This window comes from Hippocampus zosterae, chromosome 16 (assembly GCF_025434085.1).
Source record: "Hippocampus zosterae strain Florida chromosome 16, ASM2543408v3, whole genome shotgun sequence".
Classification (NCBI taxonomy): Eukaryota; Metazoa; Chordata; class Actinopteri; order Syngnathiformes; family Syngnathidae; genus Hippocampus; species Hippocampus zosterae.
The window spans coordinates 18,898,144-18,915,479 of record NC_067466.1 but is presented as its reverse complement, the minus strand read 5'-3'; the positions used below and the strand labels follow the sequence as shown (position 1 = coordinate 18,915,479).

The 17,336-nt window shown below is 49.0% G+C and overlaps 1 protein-coding gene across 1 annotated transcript; it reads left to right on the top strand.

Annotated features, from left to right (window-relative positions):
- The first annotated feature begins 318 nt into the window (after positions 1–318).
- ppm1e (protein phosphatase, Mg2+/Mn2+ dependent, 1E) lies at positions 319–15,002 on the top strand. Its single transcript, XM_052046482.1, has 7 exons — positions 319–804; positions 9,133–9,254; positions 9,780–9,979; positions 10,514–10,702; positions 10,800–10,943; positions 11,027–11,120; positions 11,195–15,002. Exons 1-7 carry the CDS (start codon positions 620–622, stop codon positions 12,028–12,030), a joined length of 1,770 nt encoding a protein of 589 aa, XP_051902442.1. The 5' UTR covers positions 319–619; the 3' UTR covers positions 12,031–15,002.
- Positions 15,003–17,336: the final 2,334 nt, after the last annotated feature.

The following is a 17,336-nucleotide window of genomic DNA, read 5'->3' as shown; positions in this document are numbered from 1 at the left end:
TTCGACTACGACGACGGTAATGTCATCAAATGTTTTCGCTAATAGTATGTCATCAGCAACCACGGAGATTGGAGTGTCCTTATTTTTGAGACAAAACAAAATAAAACTGATAAATGTTCGTATGTATTTTTTACATTTCTTTCTTTCTGGACCAGATTATTATTATTACCATGACTATTTTTTAACCAGAAATGTATTGCTTGTTGTATTCTCTGCGTCCGTGGACATTACTAAAAATAATAATACTGTACCAAGAATGGCAAATGTGCGTGCGCGTTCTCGCACATTTTACGCGATAACGTCACCCGTGACGTCACGTCCTTCCGATCCGACGAAATCCCAGCAAGCGGGGCGCGCTCCCACTCGGTTGGTGAATGGGGCCAGTCCGACACTTCGCCAAATCTGTTCGCTAACGCCTCCCTTGTCTCGTCGCTCCGCACGCCGGTAGTATACCCTCCGCCATCGGGCGCCAGCTAGCGCGGAAGCTCGCCCCCCCCCGCCCCGAAAAACAAAATAGCAGTGTCGACTTCGGGCCAGCGTATTGCCGCCTTGTGTTTCCAGCCGAGCGAAGCGAAGCGACGGGCGGAGCTGCGAGTGCGAGCGTGTCCAGGAATGAGCAATGATGGCCGGCTGTGCAGCAGAGGAGAAAACCTTCCGACGGTTCCTGGAACTCTTCCTCCGGGAGATGAGCCCTCCTCTGCAGGACAGCGACCCGCTGCCCTGCCGCCCCTTGACCGACTTGGTGTGCGAGGACGAGGTGGAGGGGGAATGCCTCGATTTGTGTCTGCAGCACCTCTACAAATAGTAAGTGGACACTTTTCTGCTTGATATACGTGCATGTTGATCGTTTTTTAAGGGTGAAGCCGAGGAAAAGGGGCCGGGGGCGACCCGGGCTTGGTGTAGTTCACATGCCCGCTAACCTCCCAACCGCGCTGGGTGTGTCCCCTCCCCCCAAAAGTTGCATAATGTTTTTTTTTTTTAAATTTAGAAAATATTCGTTCAGTCGCTCACTTTATTCTCAGCCGTGCTGCAGAGCCAATTGAGGGGGGGGGGGGGGGGGGGAACCCAACGGTGAACCCCCGGTTTTGCGTAACATGCCGACGTCATTGCACAGGAGAAGGGGGGTGGGGGTGGGGGAGGAAGACCATCATCTTAGAGGCTATAAATAACCCCGTCGTTTCTGTTATTTGGCAAATTCCACACAGGAAAAACTCAACACAAGATGCATTCTTGATGCACTTCTTACATAATGCACTGTGCAGTTCAAACTGGATTAAACTGCGCGTGCGTGTGTGCGCGCGCACACTTGGCAAAAAATGGCAGTGCAAAAAAAAAAAAAGTGAGAAAATGAGATGTTGGCCTCGTTTCGAATCCAAATTAGGTGCCGGTGTAGAAGTGTGCTGGCAAGGCAAGCACTCATCTAGGGCACCCGCACCGCACTCGTGTCCGCCCCTCTTTTAAACACCTCGTGGGCATGTGGAGGTGCTCTGGGGTACTCCAGCGGTGTTGCAGAGCATGTGCGTCAGGGGTTAATAATGAAAGGGGGACGAGTGGGTGCTTTGCAACATCCATCCATTGATTTTTTTTTCGATGGCAATTGTCCTCATTAGAGTCGCACCTAAGATGGAGTCGATGCCAGTTGAGGTTTTGGCCAGAGAAAGTGTAATCAGCCCCGGGGACTTGGCGCTAGTAGATCACGGGACGCACACTCCGAACTGAAAGCTAACCTGCTGGTCGTGAAGAAACCAGCGAGGAATCTGTGAGAGTCGTTGATGAGAGCTGAGTTGAGAGAATTGACACCGCAGTCAGTCGGACGGACGGACGTGCGAAATTGTCTGTTCCAACGATTTGGAGTTTGGCAGTCTCGGGTGTTGTGTAGAGGGTGTCGGAGCAAATTGGACGCATCCGGCGCAGGCTGTTTGAGTTCATCCGAAGTTGTCCGCGTGAGTGGCGTCTGTATCTGCTCTGTCACGCTAGGAAGACCTCCGTTTCTACATTTGAAAAAAAAACAAGAGTTGCAAGCGTCATTTCCCGCATTTTATTGAACTCAACTGCTGATTTTTAATTCCATCCGCTACCAAAACGACAGCCGGCGATTTGAGCTTCGAGCCCAGAACGGCACGCATGCTAACCGCTAGCACAGCATCTCCTAATCCGCTGTAACATCCTTTTTTTTCCTCTCCCGTCAAGGCTATCAACGTTAGCGTTTGGCTTCGACATTGCGCGGAAGAGACGTTGAAGGCAGGCGGGCCGTTTCCTTCCTGACCAGCGCCGCCGCGTTCTTATTGTGTCGAACCCCAAAGCGCGACTCCGCCTTCTTCGCTTCCTCCGTCGAAGCGACGACAGCCCCGGGCTCGTTTGGGACCACGGCACGGCGGCCGGGTCGACTTCCTGTTCCCGCTTCTGCGGGTCGTGCATCACAAATAGTGTTGCGGATGAACTGCATACTTTTTGGCCTGTTTTGCTGCCACTTCTCTTGCCATCCCCCACTCGCGCTTTCAAGTCAATCCGGGCAGGAGGAAGTGGGGGTGGGGGGGCAAACAAAGGTGGAAAAACATTGCCGGTGATGGGCATCTGAGAAATGATTTTCAAAAGCACACTTGACGGGGGGGCTGTTTGGGGGGGGGGGTCCTCGTTTAGCTCTCCAAATCCTTTCCAAAGTGCCAAAAAAACACTCGAGTCCGTCAACACGTCCGTCGGCGGCGTGCCGGGAGGAAGCCGCCAAACAACGCGCATGCCGACGCGTCCGCTTTGACTCAACCTTGCATCGCCGTCGATAGTTGCCACGGCAACAGCGCGGCCGCCCTCTCGGGAAGAACAATTATAGGTCAGCCGAGCGCCTCGCTAATGGCCTTGGATGTAAACTTAGCCGCGAGTCGTGAGTTGCACATTCTGTGCTTCTGCATTTTTTTTTAGCTCGGCTAGTCTTGTTTCCGCTTTTTCTTTTCTAACTTCTCCATCGCCAACGACAAAATCCGTTTGAGTCGAGCAGCCCGTCTCGGTTGTTTTCCCTCCGCCCCCCCCCCGCTTTGTTGCTGTTCCCCGGTGACTCTTTAGCGTGAAAACGCAACCGGCCTACGTGGACGTCTGACGGCTAGCGCCGCGAGTCCGCCGGCAGCGGGTCTGCTGATTCATCCGACGCGTCATTAGTTTGTCTCCGGGCTGAACGGCTAATAATAGAGTTCTGCGAGAGGAGAGTTCAGCGGTTCAATGGATGCGGAGGCTGGCTGATGGGTGTGACGTTGACGCAACTGCGTGGAAATCGCTCCGGTTAGCTTCCAAAGTCAATCTCTGGTTATGGCAAGAGGATATGTTCCAAGCATCGGATGCTGCCACACAGTGCCGGCGTAGATGCTCTTCGTTAGCCCGTCTATGGCGTTTCGCATTGTGCGCTAGCATTAAGCTAGCGGAGTTGACTTTTTTTTAAACTTTTTTTTTGTCCCATCGTTTAAAGACTGTTGCGAAGTGGCTTTCGTGGTGGAAGCGCCGACGGGCTCGCTTAGTGAGGATTTCCTCGGGCGCTCGGACGCTCTCGCGCCAAGTATTGATGTCTACCTGATCTATTTGCTCCGGAGGCTGTTTGGACAATGAGCAAAGGTTTTGTTGTTGTTGTTGTTTTTATTCAAGCGGGATTTGAAGAGCGAAGCGGAGCATCTCGCGTGTATGGCAAAGAAGTGACCCCCTTCTCGAGATGAACTCGTTTCAGACTCGACCCCCCCCCCCCTCCATGTGGCCTTCAAATAAAGTCCCGGATTTCGTTTTTCACCGAGACGTAATTCAAAAGAGTTTTGCTCTTTGTTTTTTTTGTTTTTTCTTTTCCTTGTGGGCTTTGCTGTGTTTCTGCAGAGAAGCTAATTCAAATTCAAAAATTCTTTCTTTACAAACTGCAAATTCACGCTTCGGCATTCCTCAATTTGCATAATTAACTAATTAATTAATTTGCAGATTAACTCCTTTTTTTTCTTTTGTGCCATCTGGTAGCATCTTGTTTTTTATGTTTCGTTGAGACATCGGTAATGCTCTGCCATCGTCTTGTGGCACCTTTTTTGGTGGGGAAAAAAGTTGATTATTTTTGTTTTTAAACTAAACTCGGTTCACGCATACCTAAGTAGCACATCAACAAAAACAAAAAAAGCGTCTGTTTACACTTCTTTCCCTAGTCTGCGCATAAACCAGCAGTACATTGCCGTACTTGGAATGTGAGGACTCAATCACCCCCCCCCCCCCCCCCTTCACAATGCCATCTGCGTGTGTGTCTGTCTGCTGGCTTTTCACTTTTTAATCAGAGCGCTAAGAGGCCGGGAGATTTGATCCCCGAGAGAGCGTATCTGCTCCCAGGCGGCTGTGGGCCTTTCTGGAGCAACTTTTTGCCCCCCCAAAAAAACCAAAAACCTAAACTGAAGCCCCCCCCCCCCCCTTTCCTTTTCCTGCCTTTTCCTTGGCTCTTATTCGGGACGGAGATTCCATCGCCGACTTCATTTTCCTCAGTTTTTGTCTTTAGTGACGTGCCCCCTTTTGCGTGCCGCGCGTGCCCGCAGCCACTTGACTTACTGACCAGTGAGATTCATTCCATGGCCCGGTGATGAAGTGCTGCCTTCGTGGGTGAAAATGAGATTCATGCTTTGCTGTTTTGGTGGGGGCGGCTTCCATGCAAGTGCGCTCTCTCTCTCTCTCTCTCTCTCTCCCTCTCTCTCATTGTTTCGACATGAACAGGGATGGCAATTTTCCGCGGATTTGTGGAAATCCGCCGTTTTATTTCTTAAATTGATCATTTTTGTGACTCGTCTAAATCCGTTGGGAAGATTTTAGGGGGTGGGGGGGTTCAGGTACCTTATCGTCGAGTTTTCACGAGCTCTCCCGATAAGTCTTTCCATCTTCCGATTGTAAACAGCCCTGCGATTGGACATGTATGATGTCTTACTTGATGCGATTGGTCGCCCCGTCCAGGCCACGCCCCTTTCCGCTTTTTTCATCACTGGCCATTGCCATCACTGCATGAAATTCCTTTTTTTTTAAAAAAAGTATCAATCTACCAAAACGGTTGACATACTCGAAATGAAACTCCATGTTGGATTGCTCGGGCGCTAAGTGGGATGAACGCTAAGTGGTCTTTTCCAGCCGTGACTCACGCGGCGTTTCTAAAGGCGGCGCCTTCATTAATTCCCACTCTGGAGAGTCGGCCCCATTTTTGGCAACACGGTGACCTTCATTTAAAAAAAAAAAAAAAGTGTGCAGTGTCCTCCTTTTCTTCCAGCTGCTGGGACGGCCCACGCTTAAGAGCCAGCTCGCCCCCCCCCCCCCCCCCCACGCCAACCCCCGCACCGCACTGCACTCAAAACGGTCATAATTCAAATGGTGAGTCATGCTCGACGTGGCTGGCAGGTGGCATGAATGCAAAGCAACCCCTGCGTGTCTTCAACACGAGCCTGCAATCCTTCCGTTTTGCCCTTGAAGCGGCTGAGCAGTGGTGGTGGTGTGGGGGGGGGGTGCACTCCCTCCCTCCCTCGAACAACTTTTCCCTGTACTGATCAAGTACATGTATTGGCATTCACATGTAGAGTATTAAAGTAGAAAATTAGATGACACCCACCCCCTCTAAGTCAAGTTCATTGTCAAGACTTGAAAGATCTGCTGAAGTCCAATAAGGAAGTGCCCCCCCCACCCCCAGAACTGAACATATTTGGGGCGCATGTGGCCATAAAACAGCAAAAACAAAAAAACGAGCAAAATGATATGTTGTGCGGAGGACTAAAGAGGCGCCGTTTAAGCGGCGGGCTTGATGGGAGCTATTCTGAGCCCCCCCCCCCCCCCCCACTCGACCCAAGTGCCGCCGGGATGACGTAACGTGCTTCCGCTTCGTATAAGTGGCTAACTTATTGTGCCAAAGAAAAACATTTTTCGTTCAGTCGCAGATCTGCCGGTGGTCTACGCTTGTGATCACACAAGAGTGACGTTCTTGAGCGTTTTCCGATGATTGTCCGAGGCGGGCGACGGTTGACGATGGGCCCCCCCCTTGTGCTGCGTGCCTCTCGCCCAGCCGCAAGATGCTTGGAATGGCCGCCTTGTCGACTGGGCTGCGTTACGTCACTAAATAGCACAAGGTAGCATCAATGATAAATGAGTCACTTTCGCTCTTGGAAATGGACTTTCTCGCTCACTCTCTCTCTCTCTCTTGTATGCACCTCAAGACATCCATATACACACACACACACACGCGCGCACACACACACACACTTTAGAATGAAAAACTTGTGAGGACTGGCTTAAATGTCCTCACTTGTCAAAAATGTCCTCACTACGTTGGTCTTATAATCACAGTGGTCCTCACAATAATAGTCATACAAACACACACACACACACACACACACACACACACACAGACGAAAATTGACGATACAGCTCTTGCATTGTGTAACGCGTATGTCGTATTGTTCTTATCAATACCCAAATGACATTCTGTTGAGTAATTGCTTAGACATGATTTTACGTTGATGGCTTCTGATTGGCTGTAGAAAAAGAAAAGCAGGAAGTAGTTTGAGTTGTGTGTGTTCTCGATGGTGCTGCGGTGCAGACATCCTTTCCGTAAAGCCATCTCTCCTTTTGGCGTTTGGTCAAGTCGAGCCATGTGAGGGGGGGTGGGGGTGGGGGGTGCCTAATGTTGTGGCCCACACTTGCCGCATCTCCCTTGCGAGATTCCAAAGCAGCGCGTGGCTTCTGTGCGCATGTACGAATGAATTCCTCCAACAGCCGTCTTTAAGGAGTCGCTCTTGCAAAAGATGAACTGGCCCTCTGCGAATTATGTAACCCGCCCTCCCCACCCCCCCATTTGAGAATAGCGTGTTCTCTCAACCCGGCGTCTGCCCCACGCACGCAAACAACAAACGGCTCTTTGTTTTTCTTTTCAAAATTCGCCTTTTGATTGATTGGAGAGAAAGGGAGATGGAGGGGTGGGGTGGGGGTGGGGTGGGGGACGCTTTTAGCTCATGAAGAAGAAAAACAACGCCGGCCTGGTGTTATGAGGATGGCCGACATGGGTGACCGTCTGTCAATTGGCTCTGTTGCCGTGGCAACAACCTTGATGCTCCGTTGCAGGGTAAAATCAAGCAAAAAAACAAAAAAAACAAAAACACGACCACCGCATCCGTGAGTCATCGGCGAACACGTACTTGCAGCCTCCTGAATGCGGCACAAAGCATCACAGGAGTGCTGGAAGTTTAATCAGTGAGGGAATGACGAGGTTCTTCAAAAGCGGCGCTGGGAACGTATGAATGGCGACATTTGACGCAGCCCTGCGTGCAATTTTGAAAAAAAGAGACTGAAATAAAAATATTAAGCATATATTTGGACACATTGTGGACTTGTTTAAATTAGAAATCCTGTGTGGAACCAGGGTAAACATGCTAATGCTACTAGACTAGTTAAACCGCTGTGCTAACCATGCCAGCCGAGCTAAATGCGCTTGCTAACTTTGGTAGCCGGTGTTCGGTCATTCTCAAACTTGGCTATTCCTCGGTCAACTTCTCCACGTGCTCACGTTGCCAGACTACTCGAGAAAACTCACGCGCTAACTATGCTAGCTCATGTAAATCCATGTGCTACCGTGGTTAACCTCTGACTTATTTTGCTAACTTCTCAAGCGCGGTAAACTCGTGCTAACTTCCCTAACCGGGAAAATGCTTGGCAGACTTTGATCACTTCAGTAAACTCGCGTGAAGAGAAACCGTTCATTAAACGTCGGCACACTTTATTTAGCCTGTGGCTCACGCGACAGACATTTGAGCCCTTTCTTCTTGCTAGTTTGAATCCCGCAATGCTGTGCTTTCATTTTGGCGTGTAGCCCAAAAGCCGATGTCGATGTACTTGTCAGTGTGCGATCTTTGCTAGCTGCCTGGGTTATCTCAGGGGCTAACTGTGCTAGCATCTGTCAACTCCATGTGCTAGCTTCACTCAATGTAATATGCTAACAGCGCTCTCGTGTCCGTCTGCCATCTTGGTCACGCTTGATAATGAGACGCAAACAGCCCCCCCCCCCCCCCACTTGCTTCCCTCTGCTATTTAATCCAATGTTTGCCTTTCATGTCAGCGCTCTTATTTACTCTTCTAAGCAGAGGGTATGTTTTCCCCGCGTTCACATTTCTTCCCACGTCGAGATGCGCATCTGGTTTTCGGTGTGCGCTCGGGGGGGGGGGGGCTCGTGAGATTAAGCCGCTTCTTCTAATCCTCCTACGCGCCACATGACTCGACCGTGATGCGCCAGCTCGGCCGAGCTCTCATTGGTGCGCCGCCTTTGTCTCCTCGGGGACCACCGCGTGCCAATCGGAGCTCCTCGCCTCGGCATCCGCTCCCTCGGTCGAGTAGGGGCGGGGGGGGGGGGGTTCTATGAATGGAGACAATGCTGGAAGAGACCCCCCCCCATACTCCCATCTTGACTTTCCTCTAGTGTGACTTCCTTCAAGGTGCTTGTTCGGTTTTGAGTTCCACCAGATGACCCGCTTTCCTGTAAGAACTCCGCAAATTCTCCCCAAAATGTCGTCAGTTCTAACTTTAGACTTTATTTTTAATTTTATTATTGTGATTTACAATGACAAACATGTACAGTGATGCACTTTTTTTTTAAGGGGGGGGGGGTTACCTGAGGTGGTCACCTGCATGTTTGCATTCAACCTGACAACCTCCCGCATTCCGCGCTGCCCATCCCCGAATATTCATTCATTCATTCATTCATCTTCCGAACCGCTTGATCCTCACAAGGGTCGCGGGGGGTGCTGGAGCCTATCCCAGCTGTCTCCGGGCAGTAGGCAGGGGACACCCTGAATCGGTTGCCAGCCAATCACAGGGCACACAAACACAAACAACCACTCACACTCACACCTAGGGACAATTTAGAGTGTTCAATCAGCCTGCCACGCATGTTTTTGGAATGTGGGAGGAAACCGGAGCACCCGGAGAAAACCCACGCAGGCCCGGGGAGAACATGCAAACTCCACACAGGGAGGCCGGAGCTGGAATCGAACCCGGTACCTCCACACTGTGAAGCCAACGTGCTAACCACTGGACTACCGGGCCGCCATCCCCGAATATATATCGCAAAATTTCAACTGTGCGGTCTTGCTCTCGTTCCAAAATTCACAGTAACTGCCCGTGCTCGCTGGCGGCAGCCTTGGCCAGGGCGACGTCGGACAGCATCCTACAGAGCGACCTGACCATCCATCACCTCATCAAGAGCGTGGAAGACGGAGTCGGACCCTTACCCCGTGAGTCCGAGCGCGTGTGCTTGTAATTGAACAAGAATGGCTCTAAGATTGAGCTCTGAGGCACACCGGGCCATTACTTTTGGTGAGAGATTTGGCTCGCATACAAAATATTTGCCTTCCAAGTTCAAATTTTAAAAGAGGTTGACCGTTTCGCTCTTGCCCTCTCTCTCTCTCTCTCTCGCTTAACTACGAACTTCTCTAATCAGCCTCTCGGAAAAAGTAAAGCAGCTCCCGCCGGGGTTTTGACGTTCACAAGTGTGTCACGCACTTGCTTTGGAAACGGGGACTTTTCTAAATTGGCTACCAGGGAAGTGTGATGGACACTTTTTTGAAGTCTGCTTTCTGATGTTTTGTAGCATTTCTGTGAGATTTTGTTTTTCTTCAAAAGTTGAACTGCAATACTATGGAACCGAAATGCAGAAAGAGCAAACGTGTGTCATGTCTTCGGTTTGGAGAAAAGGGGCAATTTCGATCGGGACAATTGCGGCGTTTGGCTCAGGCGGGATCCCCTTTGGCCGTTTGCAGAGATCGAGGCGGTCAAGTTGGCGCGGCTCATCTTCAAACGACTCTTTGAGACGTGCGGCGCGTGGACCAAGGAGCTGCCTTACCGCCGCCGCCCGCAGCCCTACTACGAGACGTCCATCCACGCCATCAAGAACATGCGGCGCAAGATGGAGGACAGGCACCTCATCATCCCCGACTTCAACACACTTTTCAACATTCAGGTAAGCGCAGCCACAGACCCCCCCAAAACCCCCACCCCGCCCCCTTAAGTGCCTCGTTTGGCCGCTTGCCTTAAAAGCTTTCTTTACTATTTTTTTCTCAAGGTTTAAGGTCTTTGAACTGGGAAGGTTTATCAAAGCGAGTGACTCATGCTTTCGGTTACGTAAGGGATGGGGAAAGGACTTATGCCAGGAGGGGGGGTTACCTATGAGTGTTCACTTCACCTTCATAAGATGAACTTAAGTTACTCGCATTCAGGATTCACATTTAGATGCGGTTGGGCGAGATCTCGAGGACTCCAAGAAACGTCTCTGCCAAAACCAGAGCGACAGAATTTCATGTTCATAAAGTAAATCTAGCCTGAGAGACCCACACCAAAATGACTCTGAAATGGCCGCTCTGATCCAAAATGGCCGACTTCATGTGTGTTTTCGGGCCTTATTGTGGCTCCATCCCCAATCGACACGTTGACTAAATTTCACGTTGCCCCATCGAAGCCGCTTTCCCTTCGTGAACGCCGTCTTTGGTGTCTTCAGGATCAAGAAGAACAAGCGTTCTTCGCCGTGTTTGACGGACACGGCGGCGTGGACGCCGCCATTTACGCCGCCAACCATCTCCACGTCAACCTGGCTCGCCAGGACTCTCTAAGCCAAGACCCCGGCGAGGCCCTCCGCCGCGCCTTCAAAATCACCGACGAGCACTTTGTCAGGAAAGCCTCGCGGGAGGTAACCGTCCGCCGCCACGCAGTTTTTGTTTTCTCTCTCTCTCTCGCCTCGAAAACCAGCGAATGAACTTGAAAACCCTGCGCGCTGATTCCGGCAGAACCTGCGCTGCGGCACGACGGGCGTGGTGACGTTCCTGCGCGGCCGGACGTTGCACGTCGCCTGGCTGGGAGACTCGCAGGTTATCCTGGTCCGCCGGGGAGAAGTGGTGGAGTTGATGAAACCGCACAAACCCGACAGAGAGGTAGCGGGAATGATTGGCGATGTCGCGGTATAAAAACCGAACCCCCCGCCCCCGTTTGACTTTGTTTCTCCAAATGGCCGCAGGATGAGAAGCAAAGGATCGAAGCCCTGGGAGGCTGCGTGATCTGGTTCGGGACGTGGAGGGTGAACGGCAGTCTGTCGGTATCCAGAGCCATCGGTAAGCTCGTCTGTCCGGCGCCGGCGCTCAAACGGGATTTGAAAGTCTCACCGGCGTCGGGTTTCCCTCGCCAGGCGACTCGGAGCACAAGCCCTACATCTGCGGGGACGCCGACCACGCCGCCTTCCCGCTGGACGGCTCCGAGGACTACCTGCTCCTGGCCTGCGACGGCTTCTGGGACACGGTGAGTCCGGACGAGGCGGTGCGAGTGGTGAGCGACCACCTCCAGGAGAACGCCGGCGACACCGCCATGGTAGCGCACAAGCTAGTGGCCTCGGCCCGCGACGCCGGCTCCAGCGACAACATCACCGTCATCGCCGTTTTCCTGCGAGATCCGCGCACCCCGCCGGCAACCGCCGGCGCCGAGGAGGATGAGGACGAGGGCGCCGCCGAGGCCCGGCCGGAAGAGGAGCCCGCCGCCGAGGCGGAGGAGCAACCTGAAGAAGGAGAGGAAAAGGAGGAGGAGGAAGAGGAGGAGGAGGCGGCCAGGGCGGAGCGAGGCGGCGAGGGGGGCAGCGCGGCGGACAACGAGGGGAAAAGCCGCGGCGGGTGGCCCCTGCAGCAGTGCTCGGCCCCCGCCGACCTGGGCTACGAAGACCGCACGGACTCCTTCACGGACAGAACCAGCCTGGGCCTCATGGGGCCCGCGCTGGGGGGCCGCATCCCTTCCCTCCGCCGCTGGCGCTTCCTGGAGAAACGCCCGCTGAGGAGCAGGTCCCGCCTCACTTTCACGGACCCGCCGGGGGCCCGGACCGCCTCGCCGTTCGGCCGGGTGCCCGGGCCCAGCCGCAGATGCGGCGACCTCAGGTGGCGCCGTAGATTTGCCGAGCCGCCGGCTTCGATGCCCCTTTACGGCATCTGGAAGCCCGGCGCGGCCGTGCCCCGGCTTCCCCGCGCCGCCGCCATCTGACGCCTCGGCGCGGAACCGCCACCTTCCCGGGTCACTTCCTCCTATCCAACGCAGTTTTTGTTCGGTTTCTTTCTGGATACTTTAGATAGTTGTGGCTCCTGCGTTCGTAAACGTGACGATTGACTGGTTGTGTCTGTCCGGTGGGGGGGTGGAGCTAATTAAAAAAAAAAAAAGTAAATATCAGCCAGCCCGCCAAACATAAGCTGCGCTCCAAAGTATACCACATCATCGTAAAGCTACAAAATGTTCACATTGATGGTTCTGTTTTTCACAGTCGCCATCTTAACCATCAATTCATAAATATCCTTACAGCGGTGGTGGGTGGGGGGGGGGCTTGAGTGTTTCCCGTTTAGCATGTTGCGACGTGAAACTAGTTTCCGGGACTTCATCCGACCTCAAACCGACCTAGGCGCTGCAGAGACCGCTGACCCCTCTGTCGTTCCGCCGTTGACCCGGTCCGTTATCCGCCGGCGGCTTGTCTACAGATCGGAGCACTTAAAGGACGGATTACTAGAGATTAGTCCTTACTTGATTAGACGCTGTATCATGCTTTCCCCGATGTGGATTTGGCCCCCCTGCGTTAATGGGTTTTTGAGCGAGGACAAAGGGCAATTTAGGTATGTGTTCCCTCGGCAGCGTAACACAGCGCAGGCACTTTGACGGCTACAGAACACGAAGCCTTCTTCGCCCGAAAACTTACAAATACAGCACCGTCGAGTCCGGATCGTCTTTGGTATTGTATTGGTGCCACTTCCCCAGAAAAGTTGTCTTCAACTAGCATGGTGACCGCCTACCAAATAGCCAGCTCACTAACGACATAGCTGTATAGCAATTTTAATGTGAGCAAAATAGTCCAGGTTCATATTTTTCGTTTCTAATAATACCATGAAAAGTTGTCTGAAGCTAGCATACAAACCGGAAACCTGCTAGCCAGCTAGCAACTTAGCCAGCTTGCTGGAGGTAGAGCAATTTAAAAAGAAACGGTCATAAGAGTTCTTTTTGTTTGTTTCCCGTGTTAGCATGAACAATTGTCTTATTCAAGAGGCGCAATAAGATAATCGCAATTCAAATGTCAACAAAGTGGTCCGATATTGTTTATTTTCCGATGATGAAGTTGTCTTAAGCTAGCAGAACAACTGGAAAGCGGCTAGCCAATTAGCTGGAGATGCCAAGTGGTCCAAGTGTATTTTATTTTGGTTTTGGATGATACCTGGAGATGTTGACTTAAACGTGCTCTATGACTGGCAACGGACAAGCCTCTTTTTGGGGGGGGGGTTTGTTTCTAACGATCCTAAGCTAGCTAGCACAACAGTTTTATTTTTGGTCTGTACATAAAACGACGGTATTAATATGTTCTCTGCGATGCTAAACCAGCCCTAACGTCGATTGCAGCGTGATCCGCAGCTCCACAAAACAAAGAACAAAGCGCATGTGATCCTCCGCATAGATTCAAAAGCGGACACTTTCTTCATGTTACACGACAGCCTTATGCCAAATTAGCGCTAATTCAAGTTCATTGCGTTCTAAATTCCTACTGCAACTGAATTTAATGAACGATGATGGACTTTGTATTAGGCGTATTTTTTTTTTCTTCGTAAGATGCTTATTTGACTTCATACATAGCCTAAGGTTAGGAATACGACGTAGTGTAGCGCTTGCTTCGTTGATGAAGTGATCCATAAATTTTCCACCTTTCGGAGGGTAGTATCGTAAGTTTGTCTCTTCCTGTAAAGACGTACAGTACAGAAAGTCAAATCAGTGAAGATTCCGCCTTCCGAAGACTGTCGGCGTTTAGTGCAGCCACATTTAATGCACAGAACAACGACAACAAATAGCTAGCTCGTTGTGATCACCAGCTTTATTGTATCCGCCTTACGCCACATTTTGCCAATCAGGTTACAGTAGAGGCCACTCACAAAAACGTGCTGAGATCGGGCCTTGCCACTTGTCTGCCTTTCTATGACTCTCCAGTCTCTGCTGAAACCTGGTAATGGCACGATCAACCCCTCACTTCAGGATTTTGGCCTGTCTTACTGCCACTTCTCTAACATCTTACCCCTCTCTCCGGCTGGAAAAGACTCGTTCAAGAGAAGCGGCAGGAAAACGTGGCAAAATTATAGGAGGAGATTGCTTAATTTGAATTTGGGAACAAAATGGTGTGATTTTCAGGCTTGTTTTTTTTATCACAACAGCACCATCTGCTGGAGCTAATGGCAATTATTACTGAGTATTTGTTTTGAGAGCAATCGTGATTTTCCTCCGATTTTTGGACCAACTTCGGTGCAACCGACATCTTTAATTTTATTCGTTCGGATCCCATTTCAGTGTCGTCCTGGTTGCCTGAAAGAAAATGTCACAACAAAACAAACATTTGCTGCAAGAGCGGTCTATGTCCAAATGTGCTTACCTCATTTTTTGTTCAATTTGTTTGCAAATGGTGAAACTTGTTTTCATGGGATCAACTGATGTATCAGTTAAAGTGCTGAGTACAACAATGGTCTGCCCCGTATATGTCAAAAATGGAACTGATCTGAAAGAGAGGCCTTTGCTCTCGTCATCCCAAAATGGAGTTAGCCCACTCATCGGTCCATCATTTTATTTGCCTTTCCTAAATGTGCATTGTGTCTGCGTACACAAAAGCTTTTTTTTCTTCTCTCAATCTCTCTATTTCTCTCTCTCTCTCTCTTTCTGTAAGCAATAATGTGTTGGGGAAGGGACAAAAAAAAAGTTCTCCAGGGGGCTCGTCTGTGGACAATACGTGGAAGACGAACCCCCTCGTGACCATGTGCAGTTTACGTTGAAAGAAAGTACTTACAAGAAATAATTTGTACGTGTATGATGTGTGCTCCTCTAGTATGTGTATGTATATAAATATGATACAGGCACACATACATGAATGCATAAAGTAAATATAATACCTGTACTGTAACGGATGACTAACCATCATGTATATAAAGACTAGAACAACTCAACGCTGCCTGTCTTCATTTTTTAAATAAACTAATGAAGAGAAATGAACCGATGGTCACCTGAAGTAACCCTACTTTGAAATCCTACTTTCAAGCTGGAACCCCATAGGAAGGCGTTTTTGACCCCAAAAAAACGACCATGTATAGTAAGGCTTTTTTTAGCCGAAAAAAAACGACCATGTATAGTAAAACGTTTTTAGCCGAAAAAAACGACCATGTATAGTAAGGCGTTTTTAGCCGAAAAAAACGACCATGTATAGTAAGGCGTTTTTGACCCGAAAAAAACGTCCATGTATAGTAAGGCGTTTTTGACGCGAAAAAAAACAACCATGTATAGTAAGGCGTTTTTAGCCCCCAAAAAAACGACCATGTATAGTAAGGCGTTCTTGACCCGAAAAAAACCACCATGTATAGTAAGGCATTTTTAGCCGAAAAAAACGACCATGTATAGTAAGGCTTTTTTCGACCGAAAAAAACGATCATGTATAGTAAGGCGTTTTTAGCTGAAAAAAACGACCATGTATAGTAAGGCGTTTTTGACCCGAAAAAAACGTCCATGTATAGTAAGGCATTTTTAGCCGAAAAAAAACCACCATGTATAGTAAGGCTTTTTGACCCGAAAAAAACGACCATGTATAGTAAGGCGTTTTTAGCCGAAAAAAACGACCATGTATAGTAAGGCGTTTTTAGCCGAAAAAAACGACCATGTATAGTAAGGCGTTTTTGACCCGAAAAAAACGTCCATGTATAGTAAGGCATTTTTAGCCGAAAAAAACCCACCATGTATAGTAAGGCTTTTTGACCGAAAAAAACGACCATGTATAGTAAGGCGTTTTTAACCGAAAAAAACCACCATGTATAGTAAGGCGTTTTTAACCGAAAAAAACCAGGCTAAAAATGCCTTACTATACATGGTCGTTTTTTTTCGGCTAAAAATGCCTTACTATACATGGTCGTTATTTTCGGTTAAAAACGCCTTACTATACATGGTCGTTTTTTTTCGGCTAAAAACGCCTTACTATACATGGTGGTTTTTTTCAAATCAAAAACGCCTTACTATACATGGTCATTTTTTTCGGCTAAAAATGCCTTACTATACATGGTGGTTTTTTTCAAATCAAAAACGCCTTACTATACATGGTCATTTTTTTCGGCTAAAAATGCCTTACTATACATGGTGGTTTTTTTCAAATCAAAAACGCCTTACTATACATAGTCGTTTTTTTCGGGTCAAAAAAGCCTTACTATACATGGTCGTTTTTTTCGGCTAAAAAAAGCCTTACTATACATGGTCGTTTTTATTGGCTAAAAACGCCTTACTATACATGGTCGTTTTTTTCGCGTCAAAAACGCCTTACTATACATGGTCGTTTTTATCGGCTAAAAACGCCTTACTATACATGGTCGTTTTTTTCGGGTCAAAAACGCCTTACTATACATGGTCGTTTTTTTCGGGTCAAAAACGCCTTACTATACATGGTCGTTTTTTTCGGGTCAAAAACGCCTTACTATACATGGTCGTTTTTTTCGGGTCAAAAACGCCTTACTATACATGGTCGTTTTTATCGGCTAAAAATGCCTTACTATACATGGTGGTTTTTTTGCGTCAAAAACGCCTTACTATACATGGCCGTTTTTTTCACGTCAAAAACGCCTTACTATACATGGTTGTTTTTTTCGAATCAAAAACGCCTTACTATACATGGTCGTTTTTTTCGGCTAAAAATGCCTTACTATACATGGTCGTTTTTTTCGGCTAAAAAAAGCCTTACTATACATGGTCGTTTTTTTTTCGGGTCAAAAAAGCCTTACTATACATGGTCGTTTTTTTTCGGGTCAAAAAAGCCTTACTATACATGGTCGTTTTTATTGGCTAAAAACGCCTTACTATACATGGTCGTTTTTATCGCGTCAAAAACGCCTTAGTATACATGGTCGTTTTTATCGGCTAAAAACGCCTTACTATACATGGTCGTTTTTTTCGGGTCAAAAACGCCTTACTATACATGGTCATTTTTTTCGGGTCAAAAACGCCTTACTATACATGGTCGTTTTTTTCGGGTCAAAAAAGCCTTACTATACATGGTCGTTTTTTTCGAATCAAAAACGCCTTACTATACATGGTCATTTTTTTCGGGTCAAAAACGCCTTACTATACATGGTCGTTTTTATCGGCTAAAAATGCCTTACTATACATGCGGGGTTTTTTGCGTCAAAAACGCCTTACTATACATGGTCGTTTTTTTCACGTCAAAAACGCCTTACTATACATGGTCGTTTTTTTCGAATCAAAAACGCCTTACTATACATGGTCGTTTTTTTCGGCTAAAAATGCCT

What these genes read in the sequence shown, in the direction of transcription:
- ppm1e (XM_052046482.1), top strand. Translation starts at nt 620, where the DNA reads ATGATGGCCGGCTGTGCAGCAGAGGAGAAAACCTTCCGACGGTTCCTG. An exon ending in TCAGGAAAGCCTCGCGGGAG is followed by an intron (nt 10,703 to 10,799) that starts GTAACCGTCCGC and finishes TGATTCCGGCAG; the next exon opens with AACCTGCGCTGCGGCACGAC. An exon ending in CGCACAAACCCGACAGAGAG is followed by an intron (nt 10,944 to 11,026) that starts GTAGCGGGAATG and finishes AAATGGCCGCAG; the next exon opens with GATGAGAAGCAAAGGATCGA.